The 21,885-nt window shown below is 42.9% G+C and overlaps 1 protein-coding gene across 8 annotated transcripts in view; it reads left to right on the top strand.

Moving 5' to 3' along the window:
- Positions 1 to 21,885, top strand: part of Cacna1e (calcium voltage-gated channel subunit alpha1 E) — a 478,307-nt gene that overhangs the window by 228,970 nt on the left and 227,452 nt on the right. For all 8 annotated transcript variants that reach the window (XM_029539216.1, XM_029539219.1, XM_029539215.1 and 5 more), the window contains 3 exons: positions 9,928 to 10,031; positions 10,824 to 10,976; positions 12,064 to 12,245. In XM_029539216.1, coding sequence (XP_029395076.1) covers positions 9,928 to 10,031; positions 10,824 to 10,976; positions 12,064 to 12,245 — 439 coding nt within the window. The remainder of the gene's footprint in view (positions 1 to 9,927; positions 10,032 to 10,823; positions 10,977 to 12,063; positions 12,246 to 21,885) is intronic.

Raw genomic sequence — 21,885 nt, 5'->3', positions numbered from 1 at the left:
GGTAGACATTTGACAATATCTGGAGACATTTTGTCATGGCTGGTGGAATGTGGGCTGCTACCGGTAGTTAGTGGCTATAGGCCAAGGATGCTGCTAGATGTCCTACAGTGCAAAAGGTCAGCTTTCCACTACCAAGAGTGAGCTGTCCCCAGATGTCAGCGCAACCTTTTCTGTGTGATGTGGTTTTGACTGTTGAGCATTCTTTCGATGGACAAGGAAAGGAAGGTTTTTTTTTTTTTTTTTTTTTTTTGTCAGGATTTTCTTTTTCATCAAGGGTGTGTTTTAGTATCACCCACTATGTTTCTTTTGAAATTTGATCAGGGAACCACATTTTCTATTCCATTAGTATTTTCCCACTTTTGTTGAAGTCAGAGGCACTTGTTCCTCTTGTATATGGCATAGTCTTTCCTTAATAGAAAGGGCAAGCTGGCCCTGCCTGCCTGCCTTCCTATCCTCCCAAGAAATTTTAGGCCCTCTTGGCTATAAAATAGGCCCCTTATTATCTGTAGAGCAGACCAAGAAATAGAAAAAACCCACAAAGACCATAAAACCAAACCAGAAAGAGATACCATTCTATGATGATAGTTTTCATCTCTCTCTCTCTCTCTCTCTCTCTCTCTCTCTCTCTCTCTCTCTGTGTGTGTGTGTGTGTGTGTGTGTGTATGTGTGTGTGTATGTGATTTGTCTTTCATACTATTTCATTTCAGGGACCTAAATGGGGAAGAAGTTTCTTTCTGTAATGCTATGTCTCCAGTTCTTGGAACACAGTAGTAAAGACTTTCAATACAAACTATTTTTCACTAGAGGCTCATGGTTATGTTAAATCAGCCACTCACATTGATCCATCTGCCCTTTTCAGAGCAGTATCCTTAGAAAGAATTTGTGTGTATGTGTGTGGTGGGTGTCAGTGGAGGTGGGTAGGGCTACTGTGGGTAAATTTCACTAGAGGGTCATGAAATGAACTTGTTTGCAACCAGCATTGAGCATAAGAAAGGAAGTATTGAAGAGAAAAAAATGCATGTCTGGCATACATGGGGTTAATATTATTTTATATCAACCTGTCCTTATTATAAAATACACTTCCTGATTAGTGATCAGAAGGTCTGAAAAGGAAATTCCAGATGTATGTACTATACTTTTACTTTGTTCTATAACACGGGTCAGTTGAAGTCCTGAAGACTATTTTTTTCTTTATAGATCGGTGGCATGAGTTCTATCAGCTGGCCATTTCTAAACCCATTACTGCCTATGACAATAGAAAGCTTGTTAAGCTTGATTTAGGTTTATCCATAGCAAGTCTGGAGCCCAGTGCGATACATGACCACAGGATAGCCCTCCTACCAGAGAAGAATGAATTTAGGAATAGAGACCAAGTCCAAGGACTAAAGAGAAAGTGAGATACCCGCAGGCAGGAAGACTCTTTTGAACAGAGAAGTGTTGTGACTAGCTGACATACCATTGCCACATTTAAGACTATCAGCCAAAGCTCTTAGAACATTTTGCCAGGCTCCATCCAAACCAAGGCATTCCATGAGGTCTTCCTTGCCTGTGATGTTTTTGAGTCCTGCAGAATCGTTCTCCACTCTTCCTGCCGCACCTCTCTGGTTTTAATATCTTAAACATGACGATCTCCTGTCTTCCTTGTTGCTCCTTCTGCGCATGCCTCTTCTGTGTTGAAGAGTTCATCCCCTCCTTGTTTCCTCTGCCCCTACTCATAGGTCCCCTTTGACCTTTTTACTTACTGTAACTGTATCTTACACGAAGTGTGAGAAGGAGAGCTACCTCCTCCAGCTTGGCTTCTGTGGGAATGCCACATGTGTGCTCAGGGAGCCTCAGATGACTCCAGCCTGGGTTTGGGCTTTGAGATAAAGCTAACCCTAGTGCTATCAAAGGACTACAGCATAGCCAGTGGGATGAGGGAAGAAGGAGGCTGCTTACAGGGACTGGGGGTTAGGCAGTCAGGTGATTTTCTTATTCTCAGCCTTTTTTGGTTTTCCTCTAATATATTTTGGTCAAGTTGATTTTTTTTCTTTTGAATAGTTTCTATGTGAACAATTTAATAAATGAGACCTTCTTTTTTTTCTTCTTTTTTTATAACAATAAAATGAAATAAATTCTCTAGAAATTGATTTCCAAATCAAATCACATTCCCATAATGTATTTAAAGGAAATGAACATTATGTGTAATTCAATGGATTTTTGATGGATCATAATGATTTACATGTGTGGCTAAAGTGCCCTTGGTTTGGATCTCTGATTATTATGTAAGTGCCACAGACACATAGACACATCTCCTGTACATGTGTCTAGTTTTTCTGCTCCAGAGAGACTGTATCAATGTCCATGAGCCTTAAGACGGGGGCTTTTCTTGGGCTCCACTGTTCCTATTCCTAGAGAAAGAACCTATAGTGGATAGAAGCAGAAAGGCAGCTCCTGCCATAAAGGAGTTTGGCTCTGAATTGAGTTATAAGGACCCAACTACTTATCATTCATTAGAGTTCTTGAAGACATGTAAACAAAGCATGCCTGGGTGTTCAATGAAACAATCCGACTTGGGGACTGAGTAGCTGAATATTCAATGTTGAACAGCTGTCTGGATACTGAGCATAGTTGTAAACTGCAGAGGCTGGTGCCACTTGACTCAAGTGACAGAGGCGGAAGGGGCCTGAGGGTCCTGTCTTTGTGTTCACCTCATTTTATAGACGAGGAAACAGGTAATTGCCTTTCTCTTCCTTACCTGCAATGCCAACGTATCAGGTGCTTTGCATGTGTCGGGCTGTAGAAGACACTGGTCTTAAAGATTATTATTTGTTTTCTTATTTATTTGGCTCTTATCTCCCGGCGGGGAATCTACTTTGTGTGCACTCTTGCAGGAGTCTTGTTCACCTTGGAAACACTAAAGGCTATCCAAGTACAGCTAGGTTGTGTTCATTGGGTCATGCTGCTTACAAAGAGACTCCATTTCTTCATCTTCTGCTGCTTCTGGGGCTATATTTCTCCTGTTCTTTAGGATCTTCCTACATCTTCAAAACTAGCAACATAGACAGCACCTTGCTTCAGTTCTTCCATTGCCATCTTGTCCCTAGACAAGTCTTCCTTTGCCATTTTCTTAGAAGTACCTTAACATTTACAAACATTGTATATTCCAGAACAATCCCTCCATATCAAGATATTTAACTCTGAGTATAACTGTCTCATTTGTAGCAGATGGCATTCATAGGTTCCTTATATTAGGACCTGGCTATCCCTAGTACACCAAGATCCCTGGTTTCTGAATTTCTTAGCCTTGGCTTCTGATAATCTTCTAATTCTGTGGCTTCCTAGTATGTTCTCAAAATATGTTGGACCCGTTTGGTGGGGATGGGATAATCTTAAACTATTTTACCTTTAAAATAGCTTTAAAAATAGCTAAAATTTATTTCTATTGCTTGTGACCAAGAATCAATGTGGTAAATCAGTACTATGCAAAGAAATTTACAAGCATTAGTTTTTAAATCCCATGACCTTCCTCACAAGGCCTTTTCTCCATCTCACATGTAAGAACCCTGTTGTCTCGGAGTGGCAGTTACGTACGTTTGAAGCTTGTGCTGGGATGAGAGTGGGAAGTTGATCAGAGAGTGTGTGCTTCACTCCTTCCCCAAAGCAGAAGTGTGGAATGTGGACCAGAATACGAGGTCCGAAACATTCTGTTTCCCTTGGGAAGGCAAGGGAAAGAAGAGGTGGTCCAAGCAGGAGAAAGGCTGGAGAGCAAGAGGCAAATGCAAGCCACAAATTTTAAGGGAAATTTATGGTTAAAATTGGTGCCTTTATGAAGGTACAGCTCTATGAGAAATGAAGAGAAATGAAAGACCAATAGGTCCATTTTGGATCATAGAATACTTTTAAATGGACCCAAACCATGGGATATGTGGACTGATCATAGTAGTAATACCTTGGCTCTACTCTGCTGGAGATCCAACTTGAATTAGATCCCTTCCTGAATTCTGGTCTCCTTATAATGTGGGCTGGTTAAACACTTGGCACATTTTGACTAATATTAGTCACCTGCTCATGAACAGCACACCTTTAAAAAGTGAAAGTGGCTCTTTCTTGTTTATATGCATAGAAGCAAACAGGTGAGTTTTAGAGCGTGGGTGGCAAGCCTAGGCCTAATGTTAAAGAGCCCTGGCTTCTGTCTATTCTCCAAAGAGAACTTGCAGGTTGGCTGAGGGTTGGGCAACAACTAACAGTAGAGCTCTCTACACAGTAATTTCTGGCTCCCAAGTGTGTCATGATCAGCTGGACTCATTACTTTTGGGAACTGAGTGAGACTGTAATGCTCCTGCATATGTGTGTGTGTGTGTGTGTGTGTGTGCACACGCGCGCGCGCACCTATATACCTACATACATATATGGTGGAACAAGATGTTCATTTCATGGTGAATGAAAAGTAAGATAGTAGAGAGACCCAGGCTCTACACTCCCCTTTGAAGGCACACCATCAGTAGCCTCAGATCTCCCAGTGGCTCTGCCTAGGATTTCTATGAGACAGGAGCTAAACCTTTTAGCACACAGGTCTTGGGGAAATTCCAGATCCAAACTTGAGCACCCCCTGAGTGTAACATGTAGACTTCGCAAATAGAAATGTAGGCCGCTCAGTTGTATTAGTTACTTCTCTGATTACTCTGACTCAGAAGTAACAAGTAATCTAACAAGAAGTAACTTGAGGAAGCAGGTTTATTTCACCTTGTATTTTAAGAGGGAATACAGGTCATCATCGCGGGGAAGATATGTTGGCAGAAATGTAAGACATATGGTCACACTACATCTGTGTTGAGGAAATAGGCAGAGGATAGAAAGTTGGAGCAGGCTATGAAGCACCAAGCTCTGCCTTCTGTGAGCCACTTCCTCCAATGATGCTCAGCCTTCTAAGGTTTTTATACCCTCCCCAAACATGCCACTAGCTGGGAACCAGGTGTTCAAACACATGAGTCTATGGAGGGTCACATTTCACATTCACACCCCAGCAGTGTTTAATTTAAATGCCAGATTTTAGATAGATAATGAATATCCCACACATTATTTAAAAAACTGCACTAAACTTACTTAGTTGTACTAAAAACTATTTCTGTTCTTTAAGCAAAACTCAAATTTCACTGAGCAACCTATATTTTATCTGACAATTCTAAACATAAGCCCACTGATGCGGGGTATTTTCAGACATGGAAGTGAACAGCAGATGTCTGTAAAAGGAGACTATTGACCTGGATTGACAAAGAGGCTAGAAAATTCCCTGAGGTCAAAAGGAATCGGACAGTGCAGATCTGTAGATGGCTGAGCTGGGAGATGGCTAAGTTCTAATTGTCCAGGGCATCTCTTGCAACCTTGTCTCCTCTGTCCCTCTACAGATGCCATGACTAGAAAGACTTCTGTCACATCATCAGGAGCAGATCCGCCTCCACTCATCACCTCAGCCCCTGACAATTGAAAGCAAAAGTATTAGAGGGGAGGCTGAGCTGCAACAGCCAGACTGAAGCAATTACTAGCCTGGACTGTGTGTACTACATGCTGTGTATATTTCTGGTCATCTGCCCTCTGCTAGGGAGGACAGGAGGAATCAAGTACACCTCTGTATAGAACTTTCCACCCTTTCAATGCTTACAAGGGAAAAGTCAATGGAAAAAAATAGAGCCTCTGCTCTTGAAGCATATATACACACAGCTCTTGGGACAGCCGAGAGCTTAGGTTTTTATTAACTCAGACTGCAGTTATCCTTGGTGGCCTTCTTCTGATTTTGTGATGTGTGTGTGAATATTGCAGCAGACGCTACCTGCCATGCAGGCAATCTTCTAGTCCTGGAGAAAGGTACATAGAGAATTCTATTGGTCCTGAAAGGGACCAGTGGCGACTCACTTGGTGGTTTATGGCCTTGGGATGAAAGGAATCAGATTCATTAATGCGTGCAGAGACAGAACATGGGGACTCTGGGCAACACACTGGAAGAGTGCTGCTGAGAAGTGCTAGGTCAATGGTCACACAGCATCAGGGCACAACAGGACTAGGGGACAGACCTGGCTTTCTTTTAACCATTTAACTCTTTCTAAGCCTGGCTTCCTCACAGAAATGAAATGTAGACAACTGTGTTGTTAGATGATTTTTTTAATGACTTAATCATATAACACTTGAAAACGCTGCTAGCAGATGGTAAATATTCTGTATTTGCCACCCCAGTGCTTCCTAAACATCTCTGTCGTGAGTCCATATTCTTCTATGTGACTGCTTCCATGGACTAAGGGTCAAGAGCCATTTCCTTCATCTCTTTCCTCCTGGCTCCCTGCATTAGACTTCATAGAGCTTTGCTGAGCTGTATATACATCAACACTTGGTTTTTACTGGGGAGGAAGCTTCTAGCCTTTAGATCTTCCTCTCCTTGTTGCCCTCTCCCTCTATCATTCCTACAGAGGACATCCTTTCCTGTGGGGTCCTACTTTGGTGCATAGTTGAGAAGTGTATATTACAAGGTCCTCACCAGTCTTTATATATTGGGGGATGGGTTCCTGGTGCACTCCTAGATGCTCAAACGGATCTATGACTGAATAGTATTTGCTTTTCTAATCTTCTCATCAGGAAGTTTGAGAATACCTGTGGCCTCTATAAGTTATTGATCTGTGCAAATTCATTCATTTTTGTCGGCAAAGATCAGGTTTGAACCATCAAGCATCTGTTTAGTAACTATGAGACTAGGCTTGAGGATATAGGTGATTCTGATGTAGAATATTGATGGAGATGGGAACAGGGTTTGTTGGGACCCCAGAGCAGGACCCTGTTCCTCAATTCACTTTGCCCTCTGTGAATCCCATTGCTTCTGATCTTAATACCTGGTCAGAGGAGCCGAATTATATCTCCTGCCCTCAAGGACTTTGTGAACAATAGAAATTAAGAAACAGCCAGTGGCTATGTATGTTTTAAAAGCTTTGTGGATGGTCTTCCTGCGCTGGAAGAAAAAAAGAAATTTCTAAGGAACCAAAAGTCTTGACATGGCCTGCATGAGATCCTGCTTGGTTGTTGGGAGTTCGAGATGGAATCAGTCAAGAGTACACTTGATGATGGGGTAGTGAGCGTGTCACGTGGCTGGCTATGTGAGTCCCCTACGATAAATAACACATTCCTCTGTCTTTCATGTTCACTTTGTTTTCATGTTACCTTCCTGATATGAACTTCCCTTCACACTTCCCTGACACTGGCTTCTCCATTAGCTTTTATCTCTTATTTTCCTCCTTGCCTGCATCTCCATATATATATATATATATATATATATATATATATATATATATATATTTTTTTTTTTTTTACTGTGTCTCTTAGCATCTTGTTCTCCTGTCTTCCTACCACATTTTCACTGTGTATCCTTGCTCTCTTTTAACAATGTCTTCTGCCTCTGCCTCCATGTTCCAAAGCATACCTGTCATAGCCAGGCCTGGGGAGGAAATTTTCACTTCCAGCAGCTCTTTGTGTGATGTGAAAGAACATCTGAGTACCTGGGTCTCCTAGGAAACAGAACTCTAGTTTCTGAGCAGAGCAGATTCCATACACTATGTTTGTGAGACACCAGGAAGGAGAGTCTAGCACCTGGGCAGCACAGGAGGCTCAGACTTGAGTCCAGCCTTTGTCCAAGGGGGATGCCAAACAATACACCTGTTTTCCCTCAGTCTCTATTCCTCGCATATCTGTCAAGTGTCTTTCTTTTTCACTTCTTTCTTTTCTCTTTTGTCTATTTCTGTTATAGTTTTTCAGTTCTATTTTCTACATTTGTCTTTGTTCTTTTTCTTCTTTAGAAGTTACACCAACCCCTTCCTGGTGGCCTCCTTTAACTTTGTAAGCTAAAATGTGGTGGGGGGTTGGGATCGGGAAAGATGCAGGACACTTGAAAACCTCTCCTAGGATAAGTGTTTTTTGAGAGTAGGAGTGGTTTGCTTATTATTTGAGATTGTATGAGCACAGAATTACATGAGACTTTTTAATTTATGTATGTGGAGTGTGTGTGTGTAAGCATAATGCTTTCCCTGTGCTTTTGTGTGGAAATCAGAAGACAACTTCCATGTGCTGGTCTTAGGGCATGTTCTGCTCTCTATTTGAGACAGGCTAGCTGGCTGTGAGCTTTCAGGAATCTATCTTCTTTCTACCTCCCATCTCATAGTTGCTGGTCTCACAGGTGGGCTTTACCGTGCCTGGCTCTTTAACATGAGTTCTAGGGATTGGCAGTGCAAGTATTTTATATACTGGGCCATCTCCCCCAGTCCAAATTACACAATCCTAAAGCCGAAGGCAATCTCCACAATCCATTCCAATACCGTATCCAGTGTGAGCATCCTCTCTTTGTCCTAACATGAGCTGTGCAGCATTAAATGCTTGAATAGTGCTAATGGTGGCAGTGTGCTGCTACAGTGAGGCAGCGTGTCAGGGGCCACGGCTGTGTGTTCACAGCCATCTCTATGATTATGTCATCTTGGATTGGCATCCTCAGTACCTGTGGATCTTGCATCTGTTTCCTAGAGCCGTGGGGCCTTTCTTACTGTTCGCTTTGCCTACATTTGAAATCTTTCAGAGAGGTTGCCCAAAGAATAGTTCAGTCGGCCATTCTTGTTACTAGAAGTTTTCCAGGTGACTCATTTCCCAGTGCTTCTGAACAGAGGGGCTAATCTTGGAGAGGCTGTAAGGGATAAAAGGTATTATCTCACAAAACAAAGAATAAGCTAGCAAACTTTAAATCAATATTATTGATCTTTGTGTCAGAAACAATGTCAATTATGCACTTTATACGTGCCAATACCTTTTTTTTTTTTTTTTCTTCCTGAGATAGTATCTCACTGAGCAGCCTATTCTGGCCTTGAACTTGCAGTTCTCTTGGCTCAGCTTTATTAAATGCAGTCATTATAGGCATGCATCCCCATGCCTGGCCCAGGAAACTCTTCATCTTTAACACAGTGTAATTTTATATCTAAAACTAGGCCATTGGACGTCCCTAGTTTATAGGTGAAAGAAACCAACCAACCAAACAAACAAACAAAACAAACAAACAAACAAACACCAAAACAAAACACCTAGAGCTTGAGAGATTTGTATCAAGTGGATAGTTCTTTGGGCCAGGACTTAAACTTTGCTTGTCTAATACTTCGTTTTCTGCTTCACCACTTACAAATCTGTATGCACCTTTGTCCCCATCAAGTATCTACTTTGTCCGTAGGTTCTATGCAATGCATTGTCTCCTTTACACTTACAATACACAGTCTAATAGTATTCTTGTGGATGTGTAGATGTGAGTACATGTGTGCTTATGGGTGTGACTATAGAAGGTGGAAAAATCAAAGCACAGAAAGCCAGCCCAGGTCAAAGTCTGGTTTGGAGGCGATTAGAAAACATATTAATAATGTATCATGAGCACGGACATAGCTCCCAGTCATGAATGTCAGTATAATTTATTAATTTGGTAAGAATTCTGAGCGTCAAGGAAGAGGAGAGTAAGTTACTTCTTCACTGAAGTTAATCCAGACAAATTCCCTACAGAGAACAGGGAATAGGAATCTGTGACTTGGAAATAGAAAGCATAAGGGTCTGGTAGCAGGAAAGGAAGGGGTTGAGAAGAGAGTGAGGGACCAGATTTGATTCAGGTGTGGGTCTTACGTTGGCGTCCATGTGCTCGGCTCATGATCTGGGACTAGGACTCGAGTATGATGGTAACTTTTCCTTTGCAAAGTAAAACCCAGATGGCTATATTTAATTCCACTTAACGCTGCTGGTGATTCACTCGGGCTCAGGTGCGCCCACATACAGCTGGCACTAGCTTTGTGTACTTTCCAGGCCGAGGCTGCTATAGCCCAAACTCCCCATGAAACAGGAGGGGACAGACAGGCTGTGATAACCTTGAGTCTTTTGTGTCTCTCTCCACAGCATCCTGGCCACTGCGGGAACCCACTTCAACACCCACGTGGACCTTCGGACCCTCCGGGCTGTGCGTGTCCTGAGGCCTTTAAAGCTGGTGTCAGGAATACCTAGTGAGCACCTAGTTTCTTCTTTCTGATTGGCTAGTATCCTCAATTGGATCCAGGGTAGAAAGCAATGTCAGGTGGAGGAGAAAGAGTTCTTCCTGGAAGGAAGCCCCTGAACTTGCAACAATTGGACATAGCACTGTGCTTCTAAATTTAACATTTTCTCATATTTAAATAATAATGGAAGATAACAAAAAAAACAGGAAAGGAAAATAAAGGAAAAGTAAGTGAAGGCCATTCCTATTGTATCACTCTGAAATAAATGCTAATTGGATGTATTTTTTCATTCATTTCCCCTATGCATCCTAATATAATTTTAATCATTACATATGTGTAGTGTTATCTGCTGCAATAAGTGTTTCAGTTTCCTAAGGTTAGAAATTCTGTGTTGTCAGAGGTTAAGGTTTGTTAATCAGTACTGTGCTTCTCTCCCAGTGGGTGGAGGGCGGGATCAGAGAGAGAAATAGGAAAGGTCCACTTTGCCCCTGTTGTAGAGGATTGTACAGCAGCAGGGACTTTAGACTGAATATGAAACACAGCCTAATGAGTTGAATCTGTGAAAGGAATCTCTATGTTATCACAGAGCAAACGGGAGGTGATATGTAGGTCAGGGAGAGGTGAGAAGGAGACACAGGAGAAGGGACATAGATGATGGCAGTCTTCAGTTTGACTTGTCTTGGTTACTTATCTCAGGATTAGTGGTTTGTTTTTTGATAAGAGAGTAGGAGAGGGTAACTGAGCCCACCTTGTCAGGAGGCAGTGACGAGGTCTCTGCCTCACTCCCCCCTCTCTCTCTAGGCTTGCAGATTGTGCTGAAGTCTATCATGAAGGCCATGGTGCCTCTTCTGCAGATTGGCCTTCTGCTCTTCTTTGCCATCCTCATGTTCGCCATCATTGGCTTGGAGTTCTACAGTGGCAAGTTGCATCGAGCATGCTTCATGAACAATTCAGGTAGGCCATGATCTTCTGTCTTGTCTTCTCCCAGCGCTCCTTCCCTTGAGTCGTAAGCATAAATTCACGGCATTTGGAGCTCTGCTGAAGAAGTAGACTCTATCTCAGCTCTAGGATTACAGTCAGAAACTTCCTAGTCTGTCGCTGTTGGAGGTCCAACCAGCTTAAAGATAGAGCTACTGAAAAGTTACATTGTAAAGCGTGTAGCCTTGTATATAGTTGGAGAGGCTCAAATAGGTGGTCTCCGATCTTTTGTCCATGATGGAGGGCTTTTAGAATGCGTGCCAAAAGCCGTTCTGAATATATACTCTACAGAATGTATCTTTGATTCATAGACCAGTGGGACCCTGGAGACCAGAATCAGATGGGTGTCCTGGTGGGGCTACAAAGAGAGAACCCTTTTGTTCTCCATCTCACATTCGTGAGAGAACTGAGGGGGCTGTTAGGTTGGCTTGTCGGTTGTGCCTTGGAAACTGTGGGATACACAAAACCCCAGTTCCCACATATTTGTATCTTTTTCTGTTCATCACAAGCTAAGTAGTATACTCTAGGATGAAAGTCATGGAGGAGGTTAAGAGAAATAAAGAGTAAGTTAAAGCGCCCTAAATAAGTACCATGTTTTTATGAGAAGAATCTCCAAACGATTTTTATTTTACCTTTAGTTTAAAATAAAATAAAATAAATATATGCCTAAAAATTCAAAGAGTTAAGAAAGTAAAGCAGCCAGTTGTTTACAGCTGTCCCCGAGAAACCCAGGGAGAACCACAGTTCATCCCAATTCCCAGGGTTTGGAAAATGAATACGATTTTGCCATCATCTCAGCGTCTTCTGTGACGCTGTAAATTTCTGTGGCAGTGCAGGCCAAAGTAGAGCTTCAGGCCTGAAGAAGATAGAGAGATCTTTAGGAGCATTTTGAGTTGCACATGGATATGAACTGAGGGGTCCCAAGGCAGGAGAGGGTCTGAGGCAAGATGGACAGACATCTGTCTACAGTAGGAGAAATGCTTACTTATAGCTCCCTTGGATCATGTCCATCTCATACTAAGCACCGCATGGTTTGTCTCCCACTCTCCAAATATACCTGCAGGTATTCTAGAGGGATTCGATCCTCCTCACCCGTGTGGTGTTCAGGGCTGCCCGGCTGGTTATGAATGTAAGGACTGGATCGGCCCCAATGACGGGATCACCCAGTTTGACAACATCCTTTTTGCCGTGCTGACTGTCTTCCAATGCATCACTATGGAAGGGTGGACCACTGTGCTGTACAATGTGAGTGAGCTGATGGATGTGGTGTGGGGAATGGGGTGGAATTCTGGTGTCGTTTTGGTTCCTCTGGAACAGGAAAGGCTGGGGGAAAGTTGGGATTGTCTGGATTCAACTTTAGAACTTAGAAGAGCCTAGCAGGTCACTCTCCCACCCTCCCACCCCGTTCGGATTTTTACTGAGTGGAAATATGTAACTGTCTTATTGCAATTGGTAGATTGTATTCTGTCATTCTGTCAATGGGTGAATGAACAAGTTAAATCAGATTGCCTTGTTGTGGAAAGTTTTGGATCCACAAGGTAATGGGGAACAGTGAGGTGTTCCAATAGGTGTAAAGGTCTCAGTTACTGTCCCCAAAGGGCTCACCATCAGATTGGAAAGCTGTTATAGTGGTTTTCAACCCCAGTAGCCCATTAGAGTCAGCTGGGAGCTTTAAAAATTATACTGCCTGGGCTTCACTCCAGGCCAATTAAGTAGGAATGTCTAGAGGTAAAGGCCTGTCATTGACATTTTTTAAAGCTTCCTAGCTGATTTTAATATGCAGCCACTGTCAAGAACTACTGCGTTACATGCCCAGAGAAAGCATGGTTAATTGTGAGACTCATTAAAATGCTTCTCTGGAAATCCAAGTTCCTAGGCTCCTGCCCTGGAGATTCTGACTTTGGGTAGCTGTGTATAATTGGTGAGCTGTGCTTTCAATGGAACACGTGGTGATCCATGTGGTCAGGCAAGTCTGAGTTGGAATATGAGACAAAGCTGGCCAGCCACCTGACAGGGATGCTGGAGATTCCAGCACGGAGACAGGAGGTTAGACAAAGTGACCGTGATGTCTCCTCTGCCGTCCAGAGGCTGGTTGTCATAAGTCTCCCAAGGCATGGTGTAGAGTCCAAGTTCAACCATGAGCACTGGGATGTGTGTGGGATGTGAGGGGGCAGAGTGAGCAGAGCAACTGGGGAAGATGCTTGGGAAGGAGTGTGGCCTCTGTGCCTTTGCCTTCAGTCATTGGGAGTCATGATCCGACTTATGCACACTCCCTTTACCTGGCTTTAACTCAAGATGCCCACCCTTTTCTTCTGTTCTCTCTCTCTCTCTCTCTCTCTCATCACATATATACAAAGCTAATTAAGTAAGTGCAGTGTGACTTACATAGAAAGCAGCCTTTGAGAGGATAAGGGAAAGGAAAATCCATATCTTAGGAAGAGATTCAACCAAACCCAATGCCCAGAGAATGAGGATTATAGGAAGCCTATATGTGTAGGTACTTAGCAACTGACTGAGCATTGCAGTCAGCCCCCTTAGGTCCCAATTTATGACTGCTACCAGTTGTGGTTGCAAAATATTCTACAGCTTGTTAGGATATTGCTATACCAAATGTCTATAGTCAATTTTATCTTTGTCACTATGTCCTGACTTTACAGGACAACTACTTCTATAGCATTTGCATCGTATTGGGCATTTTAAGTATCAGATAGGTGATTTAAAGCAATGGGAAGTTGGATACAGTTATATGCAAATACTGTGCCATATATAGGAGTTGAGAAACCTCAGATTTGGGAATCCATGGAAGGTCCGGACACCTATGTTCTACAGATGCCAGGAAATGACTAAACTAGTCTGGATCTATTCCTGAACAGGATAAGTAAGGTGGAACTGAGAAATTTAGCAGGCAAGAGTTACAGGCTGTTGTGCTAACATTCCAGAGGGTAGGATAGAGGTTTTCCACACCACTCGATGCTCAGCAAGCCCTGGTACTGTGATTCAGAACCCCCTGGTGACACTCTGGAATTCTTATTAGCTATGGGAGGCAGCATGGAGGAGGAGGCAAGCGTGGTGAGAGCATAATCACTTCCCATCTAAGATGTCAAGGTTGTCCTGAGGCAATGTCACCAAGACTAGCCAGGAAGGAACCTTAGGAAATTATAGTGCTGGCCCTGCAGTGGCTGGTGTCACTTGTGGGGCTTTGAAAGTGATGAACTTCAATTAGATGTGTAGACTCACCTAAGTAATGTGATAAATGCATGGAAAGCCTACAAGGAGAAGTGTCGCATTTGAGGATATAAGTGCGATCTGCCATACCTCTGACCAGGGATCAGCTGGGACTGAGAAGCGTCAGAGTGAAGCAGATGAGCTGCTCATCACCCCTGCCCTGGTCCATTTGTACATCATTACTTATTTCTATAACTATTGACTTTGTAGATGTTCTGTATCAAGCCCTATGCAGAAACACTAGAAAGATGGCAGTTGGGGTGGGGAAGGGGCTCGATCCCTGCTGGCATGATTCTCTCTTTAAATTCCCATCTCTCCCGTTATCTGTCAGTTGTAACAATAGAGCCTACACAAAGCAGCAGTGATCTAGCTCTTTCCTGTAGTTTTGCTCCATGAAGCAAGCAGGGAGGGAAAGAGGTCAATGACAGATCCTCTGAAACCTTTCATCACAGCAGTTCCTAGGGCCACAGGCTCACACCTCTCTCTGAAGTCCAACCTGTTAGTCATTGAACAGAAGCCTCCTGCTGGCCTTCATGGTTGATCCAGGCATAGGGGAACTGGCTGAGCAAAAAAGTTGATTCCTCCAAAATATCTGGCTACAAACAGGCAGAAAGAACTCTTGTGTATTCTGAAAAAAAAAAAAAAGCAGTGGCATGGGGCATGGGGCTAGGCATCACTGGCAGAGGTGACAGTCATACTGAGGTGGATAGTTGCCTCTTGATTCAGGAGAAATCAAATAAAAATGGCACTCAATTTTCAGTGAGTGGACCAAAGACAAAGTCTATATTTTTTTTTAGAGAGCCATCAAAACTGGTCTCAGTTGGGCAAAGACCTAATTGAAGCAAGACCCAATTGGGGCTGTGTAGAGGACCTGGGCACACCTTGCTGACTGAAGCCTCCTGTCACTGCAGAGATGTGCTCCATAAGACTGACACTTTGGACCACTGGAAATAGGGCTGGCTATGGTAAAATCATATCATAAAGGCTTTCTATTTGTTGAAATTTAACTATTCATCTTTGAAAGAAAAGGGGGTTGGGGAAAGGGGAGAAAATAACAGTGGGAATGGCGTAGACAAACACACCTGCCAATCTTTTCTGTCTGTTTATTCTCCCTGACAGCTCCATTGTCAGGGCTACATGCAGATAAGCACCTAGAGTTTGTTTGGGGTTTTATTTTGTTTGTTTTTTAAATCTTGGAAAACCAGTGATGTTCTTGGGGTTTATTGTGGATTATTCTGGGAGGTGCGCGAGTGCGGAGTTGCTTAAGAGCATGGGTTACTCAAGGCAGCTATGCCTCTGAAAATCACACTACAGCATGGATGCTACATACTTGAAGCTCCCTGGCCAACTTATAGACAGCCTGGTGGGCTAGACAGTGTCCCCTCCCTAGCAGTCGTTAATGAGCCTATAAGTTCAGAGAGGTAATTTGTGGATCTTATTTTTGCTTATTTTGTGAGTGTTTTGATCCTCTTCCTCCATCAATATTTCTCTTTCATGTGATTTAAGCTTAGACTCTGTGATGACAAAATGTATATGCACAAACATGATATTTATAAAGTATAGACTTAACTATGAACAACAAATCAACTTAATATGAGCACAAGTATGTGTATCTGGATATTTTACACAGGTATTACCACCTCCAGTAAAACACAGACATTAAGATGTAGATTTACCTTCTGTATTAGTCAGGGTTTTGATTAGAACTGATGGGATGAATATTTATAAAGGAGTTTATTAGAATGGCTTACAGGCTAATCCAACAATGGCTGTGGTCCAGCTAATCCAACAATGGCTGTTTACCCATGGAAAGTGCAAGAATCCAATAGTTGTTTAGTCCACCAGGCTGAATGTCTCAGCTGGTTGTCGGTATACTCTGAAATGACAAAGAAGTAGGCTTTAATGTCAGTGAAGGGATGGACTTGCCAACAAGAGCTTGGGCAAGCAGGCAAAGAGCAAAACCTTTCTTCTTCTATGTCTTTTATATAATCTGCCCCCAGAAGGTATAGATCTTCCTACCTCAAAACATCTGGATTAAAGGTCGCTCTTTCTGCATCAGATGATTTAGTTAATAAAAATACCCTACAAATGTACCCAGCTGCTTGAGATTTAGTTAATTCCATGTGTAGCCAAGTTGACAACCAAGAAGAGCCATTATGTCTTCTGCCACTTCTTTCTCTGTGATGGTCCAGTTCATCTAACTGATATGTTTCATCAGGCAGAGCATGAAAAGAAGAGATCTACTCTCTGCCATTCCATTGTCCCTTCTTTTTAATGATACAAGAAGTATACAAGACTAATTGGGCACTCAGACTAGAAAAGAGACTCTTGGTTATAGGTGTTACATACACCAAAAAAAAAAAAAAAAAAAAAAAAAAAAAAGAAGAAGCTCTCAGGCATGAAGGTTCATTTTAACCATTTTTTTCTAAAATGTTATCCTAGTTTTCTCTCTATTGCTGTGACAAACATCATGAGAAAACTCATGTCACATAGGGAAAGGATTTATTTGCCTCGTACTTCTAGGTCACAGTGCATTATTGAGAAAGGTTGGGACAGTAAGTAAACTCAAGCAGGAACCTGAAGTAGAAGCTACTTGCTGGCTTGCCTACAGACTTATGCTTGGGTAGCTTTCTTATATAGCAGAGAACCCACCTCCCAGGGAATGGTGCTGCCCATTGTGGACTTGGCACTTATACAGTAATTAATAATCAAGGCACCACTCCACAGACATGCCTGCAGGCTAACCTGATCTGAGCAATCCTTCACTTGAGATTTCCATCTCAGATGACTCTGGGCAGTGTCAAGATGATGGTTAAACCCAATCAGGACAAACGCAAGAGTCTTTGTTCCCATTTTGCTGTACAGAGTCTTTATAGGTGTCCTTGGTGACTTACATCACTCTGCCATTGAGTACTCTTACATTCATTTGTGTTTGGCTTCTCTCATCTTTTTATACTGCAAGGGAATTAATTAGTCAGGGTTCCATTGTCAGGGCTACATGGACTTTCCTCAGGCTTACTTTAGTCTCTACCAAAATTTCAATTCTGCTTGGTCAAATTCCAGCTGTATTCTTGGCTTCCCTTCCTCCTGTGGTAGAAAGAATACAAAACAGTTCAATTCTGCTGCCTGCTTCTACCTGTTTGGACTACAGCTCCCAAAGGTCTCCTCAACTCACAAAGTCTCCCTGGCACTTAGTAATTTAATTAATTTTATTTACCCCAAACCTGATAGGTGTTCCTTTTCATGGCAGCAAGTCCTTTCCCTTGAACAGTACAGTTCACTTAGCAAATGTCTCTTTGGCTTGAGTACTAAACCTTTAATCCTCTTCCATGAGGACTAGATATAACCAAGAGAATCAACTCTTTCCTGATTCTGACCTGCGTTTCCCCTCACTTTTGTTATTTTTGTTTTATGCTGTCTGCTGATTTTATTATCTGTTTTCATGTTTTTAGAACTAATATTCTGATTGCCAAGCTTCCCAGGTCCCTATCTGCAGTTATTTGGGTCTCTGCTATTAATGTCCAGATTTTCTGTCTGCCTGCCTGTTTTACATGTCTGTAGCTGGCGTTATTTCTTTTCTCATTTGTTATTGATGCAGATGTGGATGTGAAAATTCCTAGAGCCATGCTGCTTTCCCAGATGTATAGTTTGCCTGTCTCTGCATGGAGTGTTCCCAGCCACTGTGGTGGAAGATGTCTTTGAAGGCTTTTGGCAAAAGAGGCAACTTAGAGTCTGGGTGCTTCCGGAGAGCCACCTCCACTGCTCAGAAAGCCTTTGGTTTATGTTGGTGGCTCTCTTTTTATCCTGCCTTCTAGCTATACAGTTAATGCTAGTTAAATTCATTAACATGTGTTTACTATCTGCCTCATTGAGATTTTGCTCAGGTGTGTGATATACAAGCATGTTGAAAGAATCCCACTGTATCCCAGGACTAGTAAAGAAAAAAAAAAAGCCATTGTCTTTCTGAAGTAATTCTGTTGTGGTATCTACAGAAGACACCACAGGTTGAAGGATGAGAGACTAGGGAACGTGTCTAATCTTTGCTTCAGTCATCCATCCTGTATTGCTTCCTCCCACATGCTTTGATGATAGGAGGACATCTGTCAAAGCTCGTTTGACAGATGAGTGGCAGGAGTCCTGATCTTCTCACAGAGCTAGAATAATGAGGTACCCCATCTGATCTAGCAGCTGACCTAGGATCAGCTCGCTAACATCTGGGAGCACTTCTAGCTAGTCTCACTCTTGCTCTGGAATTGACAGTTTTTCTTCACACCTCCCATCTGCCATCTCTACCTCTCTGTTTCTGTGTAAGAGCCCGTCATCCAGGTGAAGCCTGAATTCTGATACCTGTGTGTGTTCACCTGTGACTCATCTGATTAATGGAGAGATTGATAAGTGGATCTTGCAGGCAAGTCTGTCCCCTTTCCTATGAAGTTTACAAGGTAAGGCGTGCTTAGCAAGGAGATATAACTTCCCCTTCATTACTCCCAAGTACCTGGAAGCTCATATTTTTTCAAGTTCTCCAAGGAGGGATAAGAGATTAGGAGATATTTTTTTCTAGAACTCACAGCAAATGTGTTTTTCTCTTCTGTCTACTCTCTTAGATATTTATAGACACATTAACTTATTAATTTATTTAGTATTTGTTATATGCCAAGACTATTATAGATGTTGGGGATATAGCAGAGCCCCTACATTTTTGGAATTTCCATCTTAAGGACATAAGTTTGGAATAGATAGCAAACGTGGAATATGTCAGATAGAGATAGATGTTGTGGAGAAAACTTTAAGTGGAGAACTAGTAAAGGTGTCTTCACTTTTAAATGAAGCTCTCAGCAGGATCATTCCAGAAGATGGCATCTGAGCAGACTTGAAGCTGGTAAAGGAATGAGCTAAGTGGTTTTCTTTCGTGGTTTTCTATTTCCCACACATCTGGGATAGCATTGCAAGGACCTGGAGATGTGCCAGTTACACTTACAGAGTAGCACAGAGGCTAGCATATTGGAGTACAGTGAGTGATAGGCAAAGCCAGGGAGGAGGACGCGGATCACATGGACCTGGTGACCATTGTCCACTTTTTTCACATTAGTGGGATGAAAAGCAATGGGGCAGGGGTAGAGAACAGAAGTGACATGGCCTAGGTTGCATCTAAAGATCCAGAGTCTTTGCTAAGAACAGACTCTAAAGGAGCAAGGCTGGAAGTAGGAAGACAAGTTAGGATGTCAGTGAAATGGTCTAAGGCAGCATGACAGGAACTCCACCCAGGGAGGCAACACTGTAAGAGGTAAATGGTGGCTGGTTCTGGGTGTGTGGTTGGCTAGAGAATGAGAGAAAGCAGAACACTGGAGTTATCACTTGGGTTAGTTAATAGTTTGAATAAAGATTAAGAATTGAGTTTGGGCAAGTTAAACTTTCCATGCTTATTTGATGTGGTAGTAATGTCATGACGTTGAATAAATGGCTTTGGAGTGGAAGCTTATTCAGGAAATATCCTTTGGGATACTTTCAGTGTATGGATGGCCGTTGAAGTCATGAGACCATAAAGGAAGTGACTATAGAATGGAGGCCAGGGGAGATTCTAGGCCTGAGTCCCAAAGGTAAAGTGTTGGAGAGAAAGTCCCCAAAGTCACCAGCATTAAGTGACTGAGAAGGACTGGTAAGAAAGTGGGTGTCCCAAGGCCAATGGAATAGGGTGCTTTGAGGAGAAGGAAGGAGAGGAGAAGAAAGTCAGTTCTTAGAAACACATCCCCCTGATGTGTCAACATCACGTAAAGCAGACTGTCTTCTGTATTACCTTGCTAAGTTTCTTGGAGATTTATTCGTTACATCTTTTACTCATATTCGTATTTTCTCTTTCAAAAATGCTTTGCTCATTTGAGTCAAATGCTTCTAGTGGGTCAAATAGGATGCTGGTGGGAAATGAGCCATCTTAAGGCAGGAACAGTCAAGGGACTGTGAAGAGGTTAAATGAGAAGGACTGGCTCAGTGGCAGATGAAGTGCTCGAAGACTATACAAGTTCTCTTCCAATTCCTTCTTTTGTTCTTGGGGAAGTAGGAAAGGAGATCATCAGCTGAGGGAGGGAGGAGGGAGGAGGGAGGAGGGAGGAGGGAAATGTTGGAGGTTTGCAGAGAAGATAGAAGTCAGCTTTCTAAATGTCGGAGTGGTAAACGGGGGCAGGAAAATGGCATGGGTTCTGTGCAGCATGGAAGAACCCCTTGGTGTGAGTGGCAATGAAGTCACACAGGAGACACCAGTGAGCAGCACAGAGTGCTTTCAGGAGCTTAGCCACTTCGGTGCTAACAGTGGTAGATAAAGATCTGGCTTTCTCCAAAGCAATTGAGCTAGGTAGAGAGAAAGGAGGTAGGGGGTAGAGTAAAAATGGCCCTTTACGAAGGCAGCGAAAATGTGCAGGGCAAATTCAGTTTGTGGAGTAACCTACCTGTTTCATTTTTTTTTTTTAAAGTAGCAAGTTGAGAGTTCTGATTAGTAAGGGGGGGGGTGGGTCTTCACCCTGCTCTCAGGAGAATGAACATACTTATGGTATACTGCCTGAGTACACAGAGGCCATGACTGTAGTCACCCTGCATAGCCTCTAAGCCAGTGCTTCTCAACCTGTGGGCTGTGACCCCTTTGGTTGCCTAAGCCCATCAGAAAACACAGATATTTACACCACTATTTCTAACAATAGCAAAATGACAGTTACAAAGTAGTAACCATTTTATGGTTGGGAGGCACCACAACACAAGGAACGGTATTAAAGGGTCACAGCATTAGGGAGGTGGGGAGCCCCTGCTAAGCCCTTGAGGACTCAGTCCCAGAGAGCCTGAGTCATACTTTCACTGAACTCCAAATGTTTTCTTGAGAACATTTAGTGACTGAAAGCCCTCAGGCCCAGCTAGCTACCTCACTAGCACCATGTGCCTAAATCTAATTTCCTCCCCCAATTGATTTTTTTAGATTAAATTAACTTATTTTTGAGTGCACGAGCTGGTGCATGTGCAGACATGTATATGGAGTCAGATGTTGACACTGGGTGTCTTCCTCAGTTGCCTCCTACCTTTGTTTTGAGACAGGGTGTCTCACTATACACAGAGCTCACCCATTTAGTTAGACTGGGTGGCCAACAAGATAGGGGTTTTCTTTCTTCCTCCCCAGAGCTGACATGATGGACTCATGATGCCACACCCCACTTTTACACGGGTCTGGGTATCAAACTCCAGTTCTCATGCTCCCACAGCAAGCATGTTACAGAATGAACAATCTTTCCAGCCCCTAAACTTAGGTTTTAAATTAGCACACAAAGTAACAGGTTTCTTTATGGTATTTCCACACTTAATTAGGTTGGCTAATACCCTCTCCCCTTCTGTCCTCTCTCCCCCACTCCCCTCCCTTCCTCTTCTCTTCCCTTCCCTTCCCTTCCTTTTCTTTTCCCCTCCCCTTCGCTCTGTCCCCTCCTCTCCCCCTTCTTCTTCCATCCTCCCGATTCCCTTTTTCTCCCCTTCCTTTGCCCCTTCCTCTCCCTTCCCCTCCCTTTCCATCCTCCACTCTTCCCTTTCTTTCCCCTCCCCTTCCTCTCTTCTTCTCTTCTCTTCTCTTCTCTTCTCTTCTCTTCTCTTCTCTTCTCTTCTCTTCTCTTCTCTTCTCTTCTCTTCTCTTCTC

The sequence above is a fragment of the Mus pahari genome, chromosome 5, assembly GCF_900095145.1.
Source record: "Mus pahari chromosome 5, PAHARI_EIJ_v1.1, whole genome shotgun sequence".
NCBI lineage: Eukaryota > Metazoa > Chordata > Mammalia > Rodentia > Muridae > Mus > Mus pahari.
The sequence above is the reverse complement of the archived record's forward strand: the minus strand, read 5'-3'. Positions and strand labels throughout refer to the sequence as shown.